At 38.1% G+C, this 23036-nt stretch overlaps 1 protein-coding gene across 1 annotated transcript; it reads left to right on the top strand.

Moving 5' to 3' along the window:
* The first annotated feature begins 20221 nt into the window (after positions 1–20221).
* LOC145119000 (small ribosomal subunit protein uS8my-like) lies at positions 20222–21460 on the top strand. Its single transcript, XM_079054640.1, has 3 exons — positions 20222–20419; positions 20876–21036; positions 21140–21460. Exons 1-3 carry the CDS (start codon positions 20290–20292, stop codon positions 21236–21238), a joined length of 390 nt encoding a protein of 129 aa, XP_078910766.1. The 5' UTR covers positions 20222–20289; the 3' UTR covers positions 21239–21460.
* Positions 21461–23036: the final 1576 nt, after the last annotated feature.

Below are 23036 nucleotides of genomic sequence, written 5' to 3'. Positions count from 1 at the left end.
CTTGGTTATTTGCTTATTGGTTGGGTTGAGGCGGTCCTGCTTTGTGTTAAAGGCCAACATACCCTATGAGCGGTCCGGGGAGACTGCAGGCCCACGAGGCGGACCAGTCATGCCGAAGGCTCGGGATAGACTCTGATAGACTGTAGGCCCGGTAGGGCGGTCCAGTCAGGCCGATGGCCCAGTATGCATGAATAGATTCAGTTAGACTGTAGGCCCGGTAGGGCGGACCAGTCAGGCCGATGGCCCAGTATGCATAATTGATTGATTGGTTGTTACTGATATGGTATTGTCAGTGTGGTATTGGTATTTTGGGGGTTGCTCACTAAGCCCTCGGGCTTACAGTTTCAGTTTATTGTTTCAGGTACTTCAGGAGATCGTGGCAAGGCGAAGGCGTGACCGTACCACAACAAGACACTTTCTCCTGCTACAATTCAAATTTGGATAGCCCCGTCCGAAGACAATTAGCTGAAGGGTTCCCACTGGAACAATAGCCACTCGGTACTCCACTTGCCATCTCACAAACTCAAGTCTCAAATAATCCCAAAAGTTTAGGGCGTCATACTCAAATACTCCGGTACACCATCACAGAACCTCACGATGTCTTATCTCATCCACGGATCTTCCACTCACGGCATCATACCCGGATACCGCAACACACCCTCTCAGAATCTCATAATGTCTTACCTCGACCACTGATCTTCCACTCGCACAACTCGCAATCCGCGAAATACTCCAACTCACAACTTGAAACACGGAGGAATCGTCAATGTCAAGAACATGTTGACGACAATTCGAAACCCCATCCTATACGGCTCAAAACCCATGCGAGAATACTCATACCGAATCTAAAGTTGATTGCGAAACAACTATTTCCCTTCCTGGAGTGCATATAACAATCCATACATCGAACCTGAGAGTCTCAGCAGTCGAAACTGGTCCTCAACGATCCACCCGCCTCGAACTCCACCACTACAAACTCGAAGAGTTCTGAATCACAATAAAGTCTCTGACTAATGGCTACTCGCTGTGGATACACTCATCTTCCTGAACACGTATAACATGCATCATCCCGCTCTGCACCTTGACTCATCCACCAATAACCCAAGTCTTCATGTGTCTGCACCGCAGATCTCCATATCCAGTGCTCTAACCGCCCTTGAATAGATCACTGATCCTCTCAATGGAATACCCAGCTCTCCCCCACTTAGGGTTCGAACCTATTGTTGGATTAATGTCTAAGTCCATAACTATATTTGGTATGTACTTGACCCGACCCGGCATGGTCCATTTGGGTTGCACTTCACCGGCACAATTTATATGGATAGTCTTTTGAGAATAGTATATTTATGATTTATATTAATATATTATAAGTTCTAATATATTAATATGGAATCATATTATTTAATTAGTATTGATCAAGAATTAATTTAGAATTAATTAAGTGATAAAAAAGAACTAATTAAATATGGACTCTTATATATATGGAATGGGCCAAGTTCATTTAGGTTGGGCTAAGCTTTCATGGATGGTCCATGGAGCTTTTAACCCATGGATCCTATGTAAATGAAAGGTCATGGGTATTAGGGTTTACATGGATGTAACCCTAATCCTCCATAATATATAAAGGGGTCCTTGGCTCACAAAATTGGCACAAGTGTGTGAAAAAAAGTGTGGGCCGATTTTAGTGTGCATACATATTCTCTCAAGTTCTTCCAAGGTGTTTTGGTGATTTGTGATTCCATTTGAGGCTTCCACACTATTGGGGCTAAGCTCTTAAAGCTTGAAGACATCAAGCTATATCAAAAGGTATGTCATCTAACTAGAACTTTGTAGTATAGGTGCTTCATAATATGCTAGTTAGGATGAAACCTTGGAATAGTTAATATTTGCATGTATAATAGAGAAAACATAGATCCAAGGTTTATAGGGTTGCATGTACACCATAGGAGTGTTAGAATGCTCAAACCCCAACAGTGGTATCAGAGCCTGGTTGTTTTCTGTTATATTGATGCAAATGTTTTATTTTCAAAGTTGGAAAAAAAAAGAAAAAAAAACATGACGTTTGTCAAATTTTAAGATAATTACTTGTTTTTGTGAAAACTAATTATTTGTAAAATTTGAATCATTTGCTATATGAGTTGAATTAGGTCAAATTTAGTAAAAGATAAAATGATATGATTATTTTATTAGTTTTAAAAGTTTAATCGAAAGAGTTTTTTGAAACCTCCATTAGTTATGGATATGAAAATGTTTTTTAAAAAAATTGATTCAAAGTTTTTTATGGAGTTACAAAACTTGGTCTTAATGTTTTAAAGAATTCCATAACTTATTCTTAAGTTATGGAACATGAAAAGTTTCATCATAAAACAAGTATTTAACTCCATAAGTTATGAAATTCAAAAGTTTTCAAGAGTTACAAAACTTGCCCTCAAGTTTTCGAATTTGGAAAAAGTTTTTTTATGATAAAAAAGAAGAAGAATTGAATTCTAAAACTCTTGGGTTCATAACTTAAACAATTAATTAAATGGTTTTAATTTTGAATTTAATAATTAGAATTATGATGTTTTTATTGAATAATTCAATTAACTCTTATGGACTTTATTAATAGATAATTAAAGTGTTTAATTAAAAAAGAATTAATAATTCCATAATGACATGGTTTAAATTTAATTAAATTAAGAGTATAGTTTAATTAATAGATTAAACCACCAAGTATTTTAAATGCCTAAAATACACCCTTATACTATTATAATATTAAAAGTTTAATATATTATATGTATAAGAGCAAGTCGTCTTACCATTAGTAGGCCTCATTCACGAAGCCGGTCTATAAGGGGGTATAAGGTTATTGCCTATAAAATGGCAGTTTAATGGGTGTCCACTCTCACTCACCGCTTCCTTGACCGGTGGAGGGTCGTTAGCCGAACAGGTAAGACAAGGACTATAATTCTCCCTTCATTATAAGTATAATGATAAATACTAAGTAACTAAACACTTATAAATTCCCAATCTTAGTTACTTAGGAAAATGTGAATAAGGTGCTAATCCATGAAATTACACTTTGCACTTTGTTTAAGCTGTTAGTGGAGCGTGTGTGGTTAACCGGCACACTAACCTGGACTTAACAAGGTAGGCAAAGGATAACTTAATGTTTATCATAGTATCGTTGGAGCGTGTGTGGTTAACCGGCACATCGATTGAGGGGTAAATATTAAGGGTACCAAGTATATTTGCATGGTTACTTCACACCTTGTTTTGTGATCCTCGGCATCCCAGTCACAAAACCTGAAGGGCACACTCGAGATTGAAACATGCCATTGAAAAGTTCAATGAATCTCAAAAGAATCTAGGAGTTTCAAAACCAATTAAAACCTAATAATACATTTCGTTTATCTTGGTGGAAATTGGTGAATCGTCATTCACCTACCTTCAAATATTTTATAGCTTGGATTACGGCATCCCTCTTCCAAGTTATAAAATAGTTTGTTAGGTCCTAGCCTTAATATATCATATTGGGTGTTATATTAAGGACTTAAATCAACTTTACGTGAATTTCTCCCATTGTTGATGTCTGGTTTAGACAACAATGATCTTCCCAAACCAAGCTTTCCTAATGAATATGACTTTCCGAGTTTGGCTCATGGAAGTCATACTTCTCTTCCTCCACCTCCTCCAATTATTCTCCCTAACCCACAAGTTCAAGGTCACTCAAGCCCTAATGGCAAGCAAGGACTATGTGTGATCACATCTTAGAGATGAAGTCACATATTGACAAGCCGGGAGAGTTGGGTGTCAAAGTCTTGAGAAATTTGGATGTTCAATCACTTTCTAAGTCATATAGTGAGTTCCTTTGGGACTACTATGAAACAGACTATGACATGAACCTTAATGATCATATCTATTTGCTTGGTGATGCTAAATCAGCAATGATTTGGAACGATAGTAAAGCAAATTTGATTAGAAGATCAACTTCCCAAAAACTTTATGGACAGTGACAATGGTGACACTGGAAATCCAGAAAAAGCATTCTCTTCCCAATGGAAAGGGATTGGCCATAGTCAACCCGGTTGACCAAATGGTAAAGAGAAAGGCTAAGTCTGAGATAGTCCCATTACCAAAGGGTCCATATGTTTATTTTGCCAAAGGAAGGGGCGTTGATTGCAAAGCTGCCAAATTTACCTAAGGATGTTAAAGTCAATAAGTTTGACTCTACATCAGGTAGAGCCCATTATCTAACTCTGTTAAGTTCTATTTTGAGATCCTCATTACATGATGTGACTGGGTCACATGTTGATGTTTTAAGAATCAAAGAATAGAGAGAAATCTTAAAGGAAGTATATCCTGATTCTGATCGAGAAGGTGAATTCGATCGCATCAGAATTTTGAGCAGTTGCTTAAGAAGTTATGATATATTGCTAAGGAATAGATAACAACAATTTTCCATGTGGATTGTAAGGATAAGTTTTTCCGCAAAGTTTTAAAATAAAAGAAAATTGTTTAATTTTATTTATTTGAAGTATCCTTACAATGGCATTTGTGGAAAATTGTTGCTTATATGATTCCACTGACAGCAATATTGGAAAATGGATTTGATTCTTTCATTTGTGGTAGTGTCTAAATTTACCAAATCAGGAAAGTTCCTCATCACCCAAGTTTCAATTGGACCGAAACTTAGAATCATGCAAGTTGAATAGTATGATGAATGAGAACTTTCAAGCATTGGAAAATCAAGACTAATTACTTGTTCACATGGATGTGTGAGTCAAGTGAAGGACTAAAGGGATCGAGTACACATTCTTGTGCACTGGTCATGTCCACCACAAAGCTCGTTAAGACTATTTCATTTACTAAAGTTTAGTAAATATGGTTATACTTACAAGTTTAAGTATAATTCTGAAACATTGGAAAAGTCTCAATGTATGGCAGAACGAATGGGAAGAATCAAATTAGGCAGAAAGATAAAAGTTTCTCAAATCTGAAAAGATGGGAGAGTACTTTAGTATCATGTTTGTGATCATCTTAATGATTTAGAAATCATATCACAATTAGTCCTCTAAAGGTCATCTTAGTGCATTCTTATGACTAAGAAGAGGAGTCATGAATTATTGAAATGGTTAGATCAGGAAGATGAGTCATACTTCGTTCCAAAACAATTCTTAGAGTCATACTCCAAGATTGTAACTTGAGTGACATATCTTAAAGAAAGGTTTAAAACACTTGTCAAATGTAAGAGTAAAAGTGTCCTACTCTTGTACATTTGAAATTGGTAAGTTGTGATGTTTTGGATAAAACAAAGACCAACTAAGGCCAATTGTGTGAAGTGTTTGTCTTGATAAAGAATCCGCACTATCTCTTGAATATTTGGCAAGATAGTCTTATATGTCAAGAGGATAGTGGGAGTCTTAAAGATCCTAAAAAGAATTTCAAGAACTAATCAAGAATAAAACCTGAGGTTCTCCACTAGCACACGACTTGAGGTTTATAACCTATCGTGTTGACATATTATGTGCCCATTCCAGTTAAAGTTGGCTTTGCATAAGAGTTCTGAAAGTTCTCAATTGGTTGCATAACAACTTGGAAGCAATGGCAGGCCCTGTACTGCCAGGTGGCAAGAAGTTAAGATTGCATAAGTTCAGTCCATATGAGTTTGGATTTGTCATTATCCTTGTCTTGTGACTATGGTTTTGACGATTCACATGGATAAGAACACATACACCATAAAATCTAAGGGTCATAAGGTTTCTCTCCGATTCATGAAAATGATGGTGAGGAAACACTTCCACCAAGTAGATTTGAAGCAGATGGCAAAAGGTCTAAACAATTGAGACTATGATTACGGCATCCCTTTTCATAGTTCTGAAATTGTTTAGACACACATACATGCTATCTAAGGAAAGGTGTACGATTTTGATATTGTTTTATCAAAGCATCTCGTCTCAGAAATCTGAACTTTGGTAAGAAAGTCAATAAAGTATTGATTTCTAGAAGTCCAGCTGATTTCTGAGTACATGTCAAAGCTAGTGGGAGCATAAGTGTTATGCTAATAATCATCATGTTAGTGGGAGCATGATAATTATTGTTAGTGTTGCAAGTTAGCAATGTTAATTATAGAAAACAAAAGTTTCAATTCGTGAGGCTGCAGGGATTGAAAAAGTTGTTTTGCTATAATTAAGGGAGAGGATATACTTCATTTCAGTTCTAAAGGATTAGATTGAGACCTTAATCATCTTTAGTCAAGAATATATATATGAATTTCATGTTGGATTGGTTCAACTTAAGGAAATTCTATATATTGCGTTCTCAAAATTCGATTATGGTTACGGCATCCCTCTTCATAGTCAAATTTTGAAAACATGGAAAATAAAAATATTGTAGCAAAAGACTGGTCTAGAATCATGTCTTTATGTGAGACATCATGAATCGTGTACCATTTGCTTTGGGTACAGGATCGATTGCATGTGCTATAATATTTGTCATTTCTAAATTTTTCCAAATGCCCAGAGGCATTAAGAAGGGAAAAGGTCTAGAATTGGATATGACTAAAATGATTAAGCAATTGTCGAGGACAATATGAGGTTTACCAAATATTGGTTGCTCAGGGACAGTTGGAAGTATAGTGCTAATTTTGGAAGGACCATATTGACATATTCTGAAAAGAGGCATCTCTTATTCAGAAGTGATAGTCAAAATGAGAATATGGAGTTGTCTCCATAGGTGGAAGTTATCTGTGTAAGATTAGAAAACTTAATGCAAGAAGCATGTCCAAAGCAATGTACTTTGAATATGAGACTTAGTTTCCATGGAGTTGATCTCCATTGGAATACCTTATAATGACTGTTGACAAGTCTTTGTGACTTTGTACATATTCATTACAGGAGGGTCAGTGCATATAAGTTTAAAATCTAAACATATTTCGATAAATGATAGGAATTTGAAATTCTCACATTTTTCGATAAGTATTTGGGAGTGTGAAATTAGAATCATTGAAATTATGTTCAATTGGTTTATTTCACAAAGTAAGGATCATAGACAAACATAGAGTGCATACTTGGTGTATGGCAAAGCTATTGTTTAAGAAAAACATAGTGTACATGCTTGGAGCATGGGACAACTAGTGTTTTTAATTCAAGTATAAAGTTGATAAAACCGAAACAATGAATAATGAGTAATCAGTATGGTGATAAATAAAAGTGTTTATTTATATTCATAGGGTTTGATACCATATTTGATTCATTTATTCTTGTGTTTCACTTTGCATGTTTTGACTTCCAGAATAACTAAGTCGCTCTTCCTGAATGATTAAGTTATTCAAACCATCCACAGTCGGTCATATGTTGGAAGTAGATATGAATCAAGACTGTCATGGGTTGGTTTGTAGAGGTCCAAGTTGGTGGACAAAGTGGTGCTACAACACTCATGAGTATTGGCCCCTCGATGATTTAGCGATGACACATGTGAGTGCTTGGCCAAGCCAAGACTGATTTGTTCAATCAGTCAGTCATCATAAATCGAAAATCGGGAAACAACAAATTGACAGAGAGAATGATTATAATCCATGTCTCAGTCCATATGATATCTAGAATGGAGGAATATATGATCCCTTATCTAATGGACAAGTCATTGACAAGGTCAGAGTTCGACAGCGGCTTTAAGAGCTACGATTGCCAGTTAGGTTTTGAAGTCATACTGAATAATAGTTTTAGACTTATCCAAGTGGGAGACTGTTGGATTAATGTCTAAGTCCATAACTATATTTGGTATGTACTTGACCCGACCCGGCATGGTCCATTTGGGTTGCACTTCACCGACACAATTTATATGGATAGTCTTTTGAGAATAGTATATTTATGATTTATATTAATATATTATAAGTTCTAATATATTAATATGGAATCATATTATTTAATTAGTATTGATCAAGAATTAATTTAGAATTAATTAAGTGATCAAAAAGAACTAATTAAATATGGACTCTTATATATATGGAATGGGCCAAGTTCATTTAGGTTGGGCTAAGCTTTCATGGATGGTCCATGGAGCTTTTAACCCATGGATCCTATGTAAATGAAAGGTCATGGGTATTAGGGTTTACATGGATGTAACCCTAATCCTACATAATATATAAAGGGGTCATTGGCTCACAAAATTGGCACAAGTGTGTGAAAAAAAGTGTGGGCCGATTTTAGTGTGCATACATATTCTCTCAAGTTCTTCCAAGGTGTTTTGGTGATTTGTGATTCCATTTGAGGCTTCCACACTATTAGGGCTAAGCTCTTAAATCTTGAAGACATTAAGTTACATCAAAAGGTATTTCATCTAACTAGAACTTTGTAGTATAGGTGCTTCATAATATGCTAGTTAGGATGAAACCTTGGAATAGTTAATATTTGCATGTATAAAAGAGAAAACATAGATCCAAGGTTTATAGGGTTACATGTACACCATAGGAGTGTTAGAATGCTCAAAACCCAACACCTATCACCAATTGGCATACCAACAGTCTACTCCATAAGCTGTTCCACCAGATACATCACTCTTGACTCTTGGAATCGTACAACGTAACACTCGATGATCTTTCCAATATAGACCAAGCAACCCCAAATATCCAGAATCTCTGATGAAATCCTCTGAACCCTCCCAACGCGACTGCCTCTAGTCATCCCGAAATCTCATACCGACACGCCGCCAGATACTCAAACTGTACTGAACTAGTCGCGACTCATACTCGGGCAGTAATGCACTATCACACACCGCGTCTCCGACCCCTCGACCAAAACTCCATCGCGTGGATCATCAGAAAACAGAGACCTCACTCTTCACAGTCGATACATATTGTGGATAACGAGGGCCACCGCCCTAGTATGCTCCTCTTGATCACTTGAAATTGCTGCTAAAAGTATGCCTGACTCGACTAAGGTATCTCCTCTTCCTCATCTCAATCTCCACTAATAACTCTTTCACGGTATAAGAAATACCTCGCAGCAACATACCACAATCACTCTGGCGAAAACATCACAACTATATGATACCCCACGAAATTACCTCCAAACTCTGGAACCGGAAGCTCGTTTTCTTGTTCGCTCCACACGAGAAGCGGAAATAGTGAAATCTTCGTCACATGATGTGACATCTCAACCATCGGTCGATCACTCAACCCATCCCGAAATTCTCCTCCGCGTATCACCTCCACTTTTCCTCAAGTCCTGTGACTCCAACTGGCAGCCCACCAGTCAATTCCTCGGGATCTAAACTCAATCCCCTCACAGGGTACACTCTATCGAAGCTCAACAGACATGGCCCTATGGCCCCACAGTTTACCATATCCATTCGCAGTCTGAACACCCATCGTCGGATAACTGGTAAAAATGGCAACACACTTTGCTACGAATCATGGTACCCGAACCATGTTATCCCATCTCAAGATGCTACTTAGAACCTCTGGAATTCTCCCTGTTTCGAGTATGGGTCCTCTTCTTTCAGTAGTACGAGCCCATACTACCTGCCACATCTACCCATACTTTCCACATGAATTGTCCCAGATTTCCTAAGTAGCTGCTCAGCCATCTCGATCACTAATCCCGTTACACATGGTCGCTCTCCAGCGAATACTCTCCTCTGTCCTCGTACTCAACTGACCTAAGTAACTCCCCAGGCTCTTCCTAGGTTCTCACACTTCTCTGCCATCAGCTGCTAAAGAACTCCTCATGATGCCAGCCATCTACCTCCTGAATATCGTCATATTCACTCGGTAGCTGACTCCCATCGTCAAGAGTTCCACAAAGCACAAAGAAAGCAACATTCGGGCATCGAATAACCTCCACCAACACGTAAAACCACTATGGCATATAACTCCTCTCACTCTATCCACAACTCAAAAGGCATTGCCGACTCAGGCAACCCTACCCCTCGTGGCATCTAACTACCTTCTCAGTAGATTCCTCTAAAGCACATCTAGGTATCTCTCCTGGATTACTCCACTACTCAAAGCTCTCTCTAAAAGATTCCTGCTAGATACTCTTACTCAACACATACTCAAGGCACATAACAGATAGCAACAACTCCTAGGCTAAGGCATCACAAATCAGGCAACTCTAGCCCTAAAATATGAACTATCTATCCTATCCTCTAGCATGCATCACTAATATCTCAATAATAACTCATAACACATGGGAAATCACCGTTCGGGCTCTGGATGATTGTACACACTGCTCCAACTCGTTTTCTGTTAAAACTCTTTCTCATTTTAGAAAAATCATTTCTTTCGAAAATTTTAATCAAATCCCCAGTTTGAGTCCAGACACACCCGAAGGTACATCTGAATCCCTCAAACCAAGGATCTGATACCAACTTGTAACAGCGTAAATTTTCAAACGAATTTTTTTTCATTTTATAATCACATAATTCTCATAACACAATTCACAAAAATCCTATTTATTTAATTAACAAAACGCAACTCCATAATTGGGTGATTAATAATCCAGGGTCCTCAAAAACATAACTCTTTCTCTTGTGTGTACAATCAAGCCGGCGCCTTCCCGCGATCCTGAGAAGTACCTGAAACACATATCACATAACACGGTAAGCACGAAGCTTAGTGAGTTCCCCAAAATACCACACACATCACATTAGCCACTCAAGGCTAACTCAATACAACCCTCTGGTCAATGTGTCTCAGTGGGGACCCTCCGGTCCCACAACTTGGGTGGACCCTCCGGTCCTAACTTAGTAAGCTCATAATAATAATACTCAACATAAATCACAAAGACGTAATGCAGGATATCACAATACACAAGTAAGCACATAAGGAATCTCGGTCACACAAAGATACTACTCATGGTAAGTATAGTGAGAAGACTCACCTCGGATGATGAACAACTCCTATAGATGTTGCTGCTGCACACCGACCTCTAACACTGGACCAAAATCCATAATTACCCAATTAAGATCTAAGTCCAAACCCTCACTCTTTAGGCCTAAAGGTAGTCCACTAACTAGCCCATCAATAACCTAAAACTCATTGGGCCCACCAAGGCCCAATAATGAATGGGCTCTCCCGAGGCCCAACTCTCAAGTCCAAGTGACAAGCCCAAAACAAGGGCCCAAGGCATATATATAATATTTCTCTGCTCAAAATCTCTAGTACACAAGCCCAAAGATCCAAGCCCAACCCTTAAGGCCCATTATAAGATTTAGCCCAAAAAGCCCACAACAAGGTTACGCGGGGCGTACCTCCCTTGGTACGCTCAGCGTACACAAGCATGCACGAAATTTGATCGGGGATACCAACCCAGTATGCGGGGAATACTAGGATTACGCTCGACGTACGTCCAGTATGGCTTTTCTCACTTTCTTGGTCTTGACTCGTTAAGACCTTAGCTCATATCACATATCTAGACTCCCTAGAAGCTCTTACTCCATAAAGTCTGTGACTTTAAGCCTTTGCATGGCTGGTAAAGTCACAAACACCCAAAAATCTCATATTCTCATCTCAAAATGCACATATCTCATGCATGAGTTGATTCAAACGTCCAAGTCTTGATTTTTATGACTCTACACCACTATAGACACTCAAAGAAGCTGATAATAATCTCTGGAGCTCAATATCTCATAAAGTCTCCAACTTTGGGACTAAAACCCTAAAATACACTAAAATGATGCACAAATCAAAAGAGTGAGAAAGCTTTGAGCTTTATACCTAAACATGAAGCTTCCAATTCATACAAGCTCAAATCCAAAGCCTGGAATCCCGCTCCTTCTTCTTCAAGGCTCCTTCTTCACTCCCAAGAAACACAAGATCACTCAATATCTCACAAATGGCCACACAAGCTCAATGGACGGGTATTTAGGGTTTGAGAGGGTTTGTTGTCTGAGGATGGTGGCCAGGAATGAGGGCATCTTATTCTTTATATAGGGATACCCCCTCATTTAGGGTTTTCATTTTGTGCCTAGTAAGCCCAGCGTACCCTCTGGTACGCCCAGTGTACTAGGTGACTCCGCTTCAAATTCACGCACATGAGTACGCTAAGCGTACACACACGTACGCCCAGCGTACTCAGCTGCCACCTTTCTCAAATAAGGGACCTGTCTTGTCACAACTTCAAACTTCCATAGTTTCCTCGATATAACTCCGTTTCCAATGAACCTCATATCCACGGAAAGGTGACGAGAAGCCCTACGCTTCTAGCAACTCGTCACAGCCATGAGGCTTCCTCATGCCCGGGTTGCATCCCACGAACCCTAAATCACAGACGATCTGAAACAGGATGTTACAATGTCTACAAGAAGCGCATTGCCCAACTCCAAAAATGATGGAGTGTTTGAATCATTTGACTTAAGGTCGGATGATACATGTGAGTGTTGTTTGCTTGGAAAGATGACCAAATCACCTTTCACTGGTTCTTGTGAAAGAGGTGAAGGATTGTTGGATCTCATACACACGGATGTCTGTGGGCCCTTCAGATCCGTCACAAGGGATGCAAATCGATTTTATGTGACTTTTACCGATGATTATAGCAGATATGGATATATCTACTTTATCAAGCATAAGTCAGATTCCTTTGAAAAGTTCAAAGAGTTCAAACATGAAGTCAAAAATCAATTAGGCAGGAAGATCAAGATGCTCAGATCTGATAGAGGTGGTGAGTATCTTAGTATCGAGTTTCACGACTACCTCAAGGAATGTGGAATTGTTTCAGAATTGACACCTCCTAGGACACCACAACTTAATGGTGTGGATAAGAGGCGTAATCAAACCTTGTTGGACATGGTTCGTTCCATGATGAGTCGAGCCTCGCTTCCAATCTCATTCTGGAGGTATGCCTTAGAGACTGCCGCCCACATTCTAAATCTAGTCCCAACAAAGAAGGTTGCCAAAACACCTCACAAGATGTGGACAGGGAAGGTTCCCTCATTGGCACGTATCAAGGTTTGGGGTTGTGAAGCTTTCGTTAGACGAGAGACTCACGACAAGCTCGAACCTCGAATTTGGTGATGTATTTTCATTGACTACCCACAGAATTCCTTTGGATACTTGTTCTACAGACCTAGTGAAAACGTGGTCTTTGTAGCACGAAAGGGAGTATTTCGCGAGAGAGAGCTCATATGCAAAGAGGACAGTGGGAATGAAATTGATGTTGAAGAAATTCAAGAGTCAATCGATGAAGGAACCTCCAACACTAGCACTCAACTTGGTGTTATAAAACGTATTGTTGTGCATGATTTGATGAGAAAATAGTGCAAGCATATTAGTCGAAGTTTATCTATTCCTTTTACCCTAAAGGTAAAAGTGATATCTTGGGCCTCTCGATGATTTTGTGTTGACTTATGTGCCGGACCTGGTCAGGGCTGAATTGATGTGTTCAATTAAGTTCTTTGTCATTACAAATCAGAAATCGGGAAACAAATAGTTGGACAATGAGAATGATTCTGTTCCATGTCATTTTTCTATATGATATCTTGTAGAACGGAGGATTATATGATCACTTATCTTAGGACACGTTACTGACTAGGTCAGAGTTCGACAGCGGCTTTGAGAGCTACAATTTGCTAATCAATTTTTGAAGTCATACTTGAAATTATAGTTATTAGACTTATTGAAGTGGGAGATTGTTGGATTAGGTGTCTAAGCCCATAACTATATTTGGTATATACTTGAATTGATAGTAGCATAGTCCTTTTAGGTTGCCTTCACACTGGCAACTAGACTGGATGATTAATTGAGGAAGAGGTTGAATTTATTATTTGGAACAATAAATTTGTATATAAAATGATTTATTAATATGTTACGAAAATAATATATTAATTATAAATCATGTTGTTTAATTAATATTTAATCAGAAATTAATTTTGGGATTAAAGGAATTAATTAAAAGTCCAGGGGCTGTTTTGCAATTAATTAATAGTTGTGGTTTGGTCTCTTGGTTCACCCTAAAGAGGGTTGGCTGAAAATCTTAGGGAGGCCCTAAGGATTTTCGTCCAAGGCTTCTAGAAGAGGGATCCATGGGCTGCTTAGGCCTTAAGTAAAGGGATTAGGGTTTCCTTATCTTAACCCTAGCTTTGGGACTAAGAAACCTCGACTATATAAGGAGCATCACCCCTTAGAATTTCGGCCATTCCTTAGAAACATTGAAGATTCGAAATTTTGAGCAATTACCTCCTCTCTCCTCTCTCTCATAATCATCTGCTTGCCTTGGTGTGTTTGTGAGCTATTAGAGGTACTACACTTGTGGTACTTGTTCTTAAAGTCAAGATCTTCGAAGGAATCGTTGTTATTAGTACATAACAATAAAGGTATGTATCTAAACCTTTGTTTTATGTTAATTTCAAAAATTATACATGCCTCCTAGGGTTTCTAGTTTTGTGTTCAATGCTTGTATGTCTAATAGTGAAAACATAGATCCTTCAATTAGGGTTGCATGCACACATAGGATTGTTTGCTATGTATAAAACCCATCAGTATGGGCTCGTACTACTATAAGCAAAGGATCCGTACTCGAGTCAAGGAAAGCTGCGATGATGCCAAGAATCTTGTATAGTATGAGATTCCTCGATGTATATATTTCGTGTGTTCTGATGGTTTGAATGGTATATTTTTAATATGGTGGTCACTTGAGGAAGACCTGGTAGTTGTTCTGGTGCTGGTGAGGGTTCAGGTTTGGGTTCTAGAGCCGGGCAATTGGATGATCATATGTGGGAGTTCATTTCGTCAGAGATTACCCATAGCACACTCGAGTAGACTCTTATGATCTTTGGTACAATCAAGGAGGGTATCAGGGAGGTTTTAGAGGAGCCCTTGGGTTCATTCCGTTCTGAGATGGAAGCATTGATGGGAGCTCTCCCTTTGACTTTCTGTGAGTTTCGGGCATGTGGATCCCCATAGTTCTTTGGGAAGAAGGACCCGATCGTGAGCAAGTGTTGGTTAGCGGATGTCGCTAATGCCTTTCGCACTAGCAGTTGTCCCGTTGGGGCAAAGGTCAGACTTGCTTCCTTTATTCTGAAAGATAGAGCTTGAGACTAGTCGGTGGAGATAGGACATGCCTTGGGAGGCAAGGCAATTGAGTCCATGACTTGGGAGGATTTTGTGACAAGATTTTGGGCCAGGTTTGCACCTGTGATTGAGGTCCAATAGTTGGCAAAGGAGTTCCAGGACCTTCGCCAAAATACTGAGACGGTGGCTGAGATCACCGTGATGTTTCGCGAGAGGGCGTTGACGGTTCCGCAATATGTGTTGGATGAGGATATGAAGAAGGAAAGGTACCATGAGATGTTGTGGAGTGATATCCAACAGTTTGTGACCTGATCCAGTTGCAAGACACTGGATGATATGATAGCGAGGGCCAGAGAGGGAGATATTGACTTGGAGATGAAGAAGAAGAGGAAATCGGATCAGTTTCAGGGTTCAGAGGGTTCGGGCAAGAGGCCCAAGGTTTTTGACTCGAGATCGATAGGCCAGTAGGGCCGGGGCCGCTGCGACAATTTTGGCAAGGCACACAATGGGGGGTGCATGGTGGGTGGTGTTGGCTGCTTCAAGTGCGGAAGGACGGGTCATATTAGCAGGGATTGCACTGTTACTACCACCACCACCCAGAAATCTGACTTGATTTTCTTCCATTGCAATCAGAGGGGCCATAAGAAGGCCAATTGCCCGAGTTTGGCAACAGCGGGACCAGTGGTAGCACTCGCTCCATCTACTCTACAGATTACTGATGGCCGCCAGGGCAATGCAGATGCGCCTATTGTGAGGAGCATGGCTTTTCTGCTGACACCTAATGTGGTGACGGGATCGTTCCTCATGAATGGTATCTCTGACTTCATATTGTTTGATTCGGGGGTTACCCGATCTTTTGTATCTCTTGCGCTCAACAAGAGGTTTGTAGGTGATCCAAGGGAGCTATATTTTCCATTAGAGGATGAGATTACGGATGATCGATCTGTCCGGATATCAAGGGTTCATCGGGGTTGTGTTCTGCAGAGGTTCATCGAGCAGTATCCGATTGATTTGGTTCCTATTCCTTTGCGCGGGAATAAGGTTATTGTAGGGATGGACTAGTTGAGCCAGAATGGGGCATTGATTTATTGCGAGCATCATATGATGCATATTCAAACCCCGAGTGGGGGAGAGTTAGTGGTTCAGGGGGAGAGTGCTCAGCATGGGCCGATTCTATGTTCAGCAGCTACAACCAGACGCTATCTTCAACACGGTTGTTCCGGATTTGTTTCCTATGTTAAGGATACCCGAAGGAAGGGTAAGGAGACTGTGGATGATGTTCCGGAATACCCGGATGTATTTCCGGAGGACTTGCCTGGAGTGCCTCCGGAGAGGCAGGTTGACTTTAGGATTGACTTGGTTCCGGGTGCGACTTCTATAGCCAAAGCACTGTATCAGTTAGCTCCTCCAGAGATGCAGGAGTTGTCTGCACAACTGCAAGAGCTGTTAGACAAGGGGTTCATTCAACCGAGTAGTTCGCCTTGGGGAGCGCGGATCCTGTTTATGAAGAAGAAGGATGGGTCACATCGGATGTGTATTGACTACCAGGAGCTGAATAAGCTAACAGTGAAGAACCGTTATCCACTCCATAGGATTGATGATTTGTTTGACCAGCTTCAGGTGCATCTTCGTTTTCCAAGATCGACCTATGTTCGGGTTATCATCAGATGAGGGTCAGAGAGGAGGATGTGTAGAAGACGGCCTTTCGGACTCTTTATGGTCACTACGAGTTCCCGGTGATGCCCTTTGGGCTCACCAATGCTCCAGTCGTGTTCATGGTCCTCATGAACCGCGTATGCATGCCGATGTTGGATCGGTCTGTGATTGTATTCATTAATGACATCCTGTTCTATTCGAAGACCCAGGAGTTGCATGACGAGCACTTGAGGGGGTATTAGAGACTCCGAGGAGCGAGAGACTGTATGCGAAGTTCTTCAATAATCACCCCCTTAATTGGATTGGTCATACCACTCATTCACAACAACCTTTAATCATCTTTTTTCGAACTATCTCGAGTCTCGACTTTTCAGGACACCCGACCTTCACCTCGGTCATATCCAAAGTCTTCTCTCAAACCATTTGATTGTTAACAACACATGTGACATATACCATGGCATCCCGTTGGACATGTTCATTACCATCTCGACTTGTCCTGGATCAATGACCTCTTCGGCCACATCCAAAGCCATCCGATTTGAACTCCAGCATCATAATTTTCACACCGTGTTGCTTGTCCATTCCATTCTTGTCTTGACAGCCATATATTTGCCTATCTCTCCTAATCTGAGAGATTCTTCCACCGAACACTCTCGGTTCACCGTCTCCCATATGTCGTGTGCAACCATAATCGCTTTGACTTTGATTACCCACACCGGATAATTCATTGGAGTCAAAATCGGAACTTGATACATCGAACCTGCTTCTTTGACTATCGACATCCTATTCTCTCTTTTGACAACCCCAAAATCTTTAATCAAGCTTGTTCCGAGAGCACTCTTCCACCGAACAATAAGACAAGGTCACGGCCACCTTTACCGTCTTCTATCACCCGCAAAAACGAACTGAATCAAAGCCACCCGCTTTGATGTCTTCCCGTCCGTTTATTTGTCTCCTCCGGTTAGTCTCTCATTCCCTTAGAACAATCCCGATCAAGAGAAATCGGGGCTTCTTGCGATCAAAACCAAATCATACCCCCTTCAACATAACACGATTCCCGCTGCGTGAAAGGCTACACTTTTCTTGAAAGCGACTCTCAAATCGACCGCCCTAGGTCTTCACCAGCCTAAGCTCTGATACCAAGTGTAGGTTTAGAAGTGCAGGTCTTAATGCCAAAGACTTCTCTAATTTAATCAAAAACAAATTGTGAATACACCTTAAGTAAAAAACGCAAGTAGCATATTTATACTAAAACACAATGAATTTGACTCTAACACAAAAACAAGAAGAAAACAATTAAAATAAAAAACTTTCCAAAATGCCCTTGCACTTATAAATCCGATTAACCCAACACATTAAACCTAAAATCATATATTTGTATCATACATAAAGTTATGATACAAACTATATGCTGATTTTAACAATAATATTGTTGATATATATATATATATATATATATATATATATATATATATATATATATATATATATATATATATATATATATATATATATATATATATATATATTTAAGTATTTAATTTTTTCCAGGATGTTTTTTTTTGAGACATTAGATCGAACACCTTGTGGGCATCATTGTATTAAGCTTAACTTTGATGTTTTTATCTAAGTTCTTTTTCCATAAATCTTTCAAAACTCAGGAACTTAAAAGAATTGATCTTAGTATTCAGCTTATATATTGAATCAGGTAAAACTATTATATATATATATATATATATATATATATATATATGAGTTTGATAAATTGTACACAACAAACCATAAAACATAAGAGACAAAGCAAATGATCTACAATTAATACTAAACTAGGGTTTACAAAAAAAAAAAAAAAAAAAACCAAAATTCCAAGCTAAAACATGAAAATAAATACAGATTATGAAAATTTCTTTCTTGAATCTCCAACAATTACAAGGAATAAAGCAAATAATCAACCAAAAACACTAAACTAAGATTTACCTGATTCCATTAAACAATGTTTTAGATCGAATTTGAAGCATAAAGAAGAAGAAACGAAAGAGACAGATTGATAAGCTTAAATCACAAAACAATTGGAGAGGGTTTCATCTTCTGAACATAACATAAGAAGTGAAAGAGAAGAACACTCAATTGATTCGCAAAGACATTTTTTTATTTTTACAGTGACCAATTTACCCCTAAGATATTTATCCTTATAAAGAAAAAACATGAAAACTTCCGGTTATTATAAAAAATGCCACTGTGTTTTGTATTAAAAAAAAAAGAGAAAATTTCAATTAATTACAAACAATCATTTTTAGTAATCAAAGGCTAAAAATTGTCTTTGCAGTCTTCACCAACTTTCGAGTCCTTGCCCGATCATATATATATATATATATATATATATATATATATATATATATATATATATATATATATATATATATATATATATATATATATATATATATATATATATATATAAACAATAGGGTTTTAGTAAAAGGAAACTAAAAAACATAATATATCTTTGTTACATTTTAGAAGGTGCCACACACCTACACCCCACTCTCCCTCTCATTTTAAAGAAAAAAAAAGAAGTTTGTTGTTGATCTTGTTGGTAATCTAGTAGGCACTTATTCATGTGTTTGTATGGATGAACCGTAGAAATAATCAATTTTGGTAACTAGTCTTTTAACATCAAATGTCAACATTCTCATTGAGATTAGTTTGTTCTAATTGGATCCATGGTTCCTGGAGATTATAAATTAAATTCTAATTTTTTTTGTTTATGCTGCTTTTGATAATTAAATTGTTCCAATCAAGAATCCCCAACATGACAATGGCAGTGAAGTGTTTCATGATCGATCGACTGACAACGGTTTACCGAGGATCTCGTAAGAAGATCGATTAGTCATTTTGGTTTTCTCAGGATTTAGTAAGACTTTTTATTGGGTATTTTTGTTATATGATTTTGATGATACTTTTACGACCATAATATCCAATATCATGACACGTTTCAATGTTTTGTTAAGTTCGCGTATGTAACATGTAAAAACATTTTTTTATCGAAATAATTACATATCACAATGGTTTGCTTAAGATTCGGGATGTAAGATCCATGAAATTGTAGTTATTTCTTGGACGATAGCAACTTGCGTAAAAAATACAAAGTAATCTTTAACACATTTTCACCGAAGTTGCTATCGAACACAGACTTACATACCATTTTCTGTTCCCCGCAACACCTTCGTGACCTTTCACATTAGCCGACAACACCTCATGGCTCTTTTCCTTGATAAAATAACATTTATTGGTTGGATGACAACTAAAATGAAACCATACACCCGCATCACTTTCTTCTTTGCGTAATTATACTTCTTTATTGGATGACAATTCAATCGAAAACTACATTTCGATTCATCCAATACAGAGAACCTTTTAGTAACTTACTATATATAGGCGTAAAACTAAAAGCCATTTTTCATTGGGCCAAGCTTTTGTGGCCCACTGCAAAAAAATTAAAATTCCAAAACCACCTCAAAAAATTAGAGAAGAAACTAGTCGGGTGCCGAAATAAGGCCCAATGTCCATATCTTTGGAGCGGGTTTTTTTCCTAGGGTTCAGCAGTCACTGCATCGGCCGAGCAGACGGAGCTTGACGAAATCGAAATGGGGAGGAGGATACTGAACGACGCTTTGAGGACGATGGTTAATGCCGAGAAGAGAGGTTTTGCATCCGCTCAGCTTCAACCCATCTCCAATGTCATCTCTTCTTTTCTCACCATCATGAAACAACGAGGTACACTTCCTCATCTTCTCATACATCTTGTCATTTCAAATCGAGTGTGAGTTGTTGGATGTCGAATCAGAATTTCAACCATGTAATCCAGTGTTTATGTTCATGTTCATGGTGAACTGGATTACGATTGACTTGCTATTAGGCTTTCAGATTCTTCTCTGAGTCAGTTCGTATATGCATTTTCAATTCGTATCAGTTTCACCATAAATATGATAGGACTAGTTTCGATTATATTCTTCTTCTTCTTCTTAAGTGATCTTCTCATTTCTTAATTCTGACTATTTGTCTCAAAAGAGAAAATCAGTATGTAGATCGAACACTGCTCGTTGTGAAACATAAGCTAACTTAACTCAATCTCGCAGTTATTTCATGTCATCAAATAGGTTCATAAACATGATTCTTTATCTATTTGTAATCAGTTTCTTTATACACATATTTCACTGCTTTTAATTACAGGGTATGTCAAGAATTTCGAAGTGTATGATCCTCATAGAGTAGGAAAAATAAAGGTTGAACTGCTGGGTAGGATTAAAGATTGTCGAGCAATTACATACAGACAAGACATCAAAGCTCATGAGATAGAGAATTACAGACTACGAACACTTCCAACGCAGCAGGTTTGCTGTTCATAATTTCTTCTTATGTCATTTATAACTCTTGAAGTGAATCCAGATTCCATTTTTAAACTTCTTCTTCATCATGAAATTGTTTTTGATGCAGTGGGGGTATGTGGTGATCACGACGCCAAATGGTGTATTGGATCATGAAGAAGCAATTCGACAGAATGTTGGGGGTCAAGTTTTGGGTTACTTTTATTGAGCATATCTGCATATGTGTTATGTTTCCCCTTTGCATGTAGAACAAGTTGGGATTCATTTTGAAGTTGCAACTAGATATCATAAAAGTAGCAATTTACATATTGTTTGTTAAAAGAGAAATATGAAGCACAAGTGCTTTAAATCTAATTATCCGTGGTTTGATTCACATGTGAGAAATAATTCTGAAATTAATTGAAAGCCAAGTGAATCATGTTTTCAACCATATTACTTGTCTTTTTTTTTTTTTGTCGAACTTTGTAATATCTTGATTTCCTTTCTACCAGTAATTTCATCTCTACTTAATTAAGTTGATAATCAATGACTTAATTTTTGACTTAATGAGTAACTTTTGGCACCCTTTAGCTCCTTGTTAGGGGGTTGCCTTTTAATAAAATTTGCAGGTTCCAATTTTTTTTTTTTTTTTGACTTGATGAGTTTTATTGGTTAAACATACACTTGACAATTAATTATACATGATTATTTCCGTTTTACATAACATGGCAGAATTACTTAATGAGCTAAGTCAAAAGGTTTGGGCGTAATGTTATATGGCACCAATTATTTACCTATTTGTTTTAAATATTCTACCAAGCTATTTTTGTGTTAAATTTGATAAAATATTATAGAAATTGTTGGTTGAAAAAATAAATATAAAATCATTAACATGGTTTATTTGGTCAAACTTTACCCATATATGACTAAGAGTTGAAGTTGACAATAGTTTATAACATTGATAAATTTCTCAAAAGTCATTAAATTTTTACAACTCGATTTTGATATTTTTTTTGTCTCAAATTACGCATTATTTTACAAATTTGTTATAATTCTGATAATTAAAACCGATTAACTAGGCTGTCAACTGATGTAATATGCTGACATGACATGATGGCGTGTTAGTAAACTATTTGGTGACATCGTATTTTTAGGTGTGAAAAAAAAAGTCTAAAATGTTGTGACTTTGTGATAATTATCCCAAATACAGTAACATTTATGAAATATCCAAAATATATAGTGACTTTTGTGATATTTATTCAAAATATAGTGATTGTTGCAAAGTTTTCATGGATAGTCATGTTGATAAATTAATTTTGTTTTAACTAAACTGTTTTTGTTTAAAAACTTTAAAAAATCAATAAATATTTAGTTTAAAAACTATTTATGTTTAATAAATTTTTATCCTTATTTATACTTGATGTGAAGTGGATCTTCGTAGTATGTATTGTCGGTGGTCTGCTTCAGCCTTGATAAAGATCTGTATCACAAGAAAGGAAACATGTCGACAGCCGTGCTCCGGGAGGGTGTCATGGGAGAACGCTTTGACGATCAAGTTAGTCTTCGAGAGAGATGAATATGTGAGTGAGTATAAAGTGGGGAGAGTCAGAGCTCAATCCCTTTATCATCAGAGGCATGTGTCGTTTTATAGTGAGGCTCTTGGCACAGATCCCGCTCTGGTAGACATGGGTGTTAGGCCCGGATCGGGACAATGGCACTAATTGGTATATCGTACATTTATCTTCTGCCTAAGCCACAAATTGGCTTAGCAATGATAACGGTGTGTGCACCATTAGCAAAGTTCGCAGGTGCTCCTTTGTCACATGACTACTTGCATGCGCATGTTTTCAGGTTGGCCACTGAACCATGACACGACAGGAGGGCCGACATGCTGTCACCTAGAGAGGTTGATCCTTAGTATCTTTAGTTTTTCTAGTGTGGCTAGAAGGCACGTTATCAATATTGATTTTGATATATTATATAATACACTCTTTTGAAATAATGATCGATTCTTTATAACTTTGAAG

Source organism: Lactuca virosa, chromosome 6 (genome assembly GCF_052849685.1).
Source record: "Lactuca virosa cultivar CGN04683 chromosome 6, Lactuca_virosa_CGN04683_v6, whole genome shotgun sequence".
Classification (NCBI taxonomy): Eukaryota; Viridiplantae; Streptophyta; class Magnoliopsida; order Asterales; family Asteraceae; genus Lactuca; species Lactuca virosa.
Note: the sequence above shows the minus strand (reverse complement) of the source record. Positions and strands in the feature narration are given on the sequence as shown.

Coding starts and splice junctions, on each gene's coding strand:
- LOC145119000 (XM_079054640.1), top strand. CDS start 20,290: ATGGGGAGGAGGATACTGAACGACGCTTTGAGGACGATGGTTAATGCC. Junction 20,420..20,875: donor CACCATCATGAAACAACGAG/GTACACTTCCTC, acceptor TTTTAATTACAG/GGTATGTCAAGAATTTCGAA. Junction 21,037..21,139: donor GAACACTTCCAACGCAGCAG/GTTTGCTGTTCA, acceptor TTTTTGATGCAG/TGGGGGTATGTGGTGATCAC.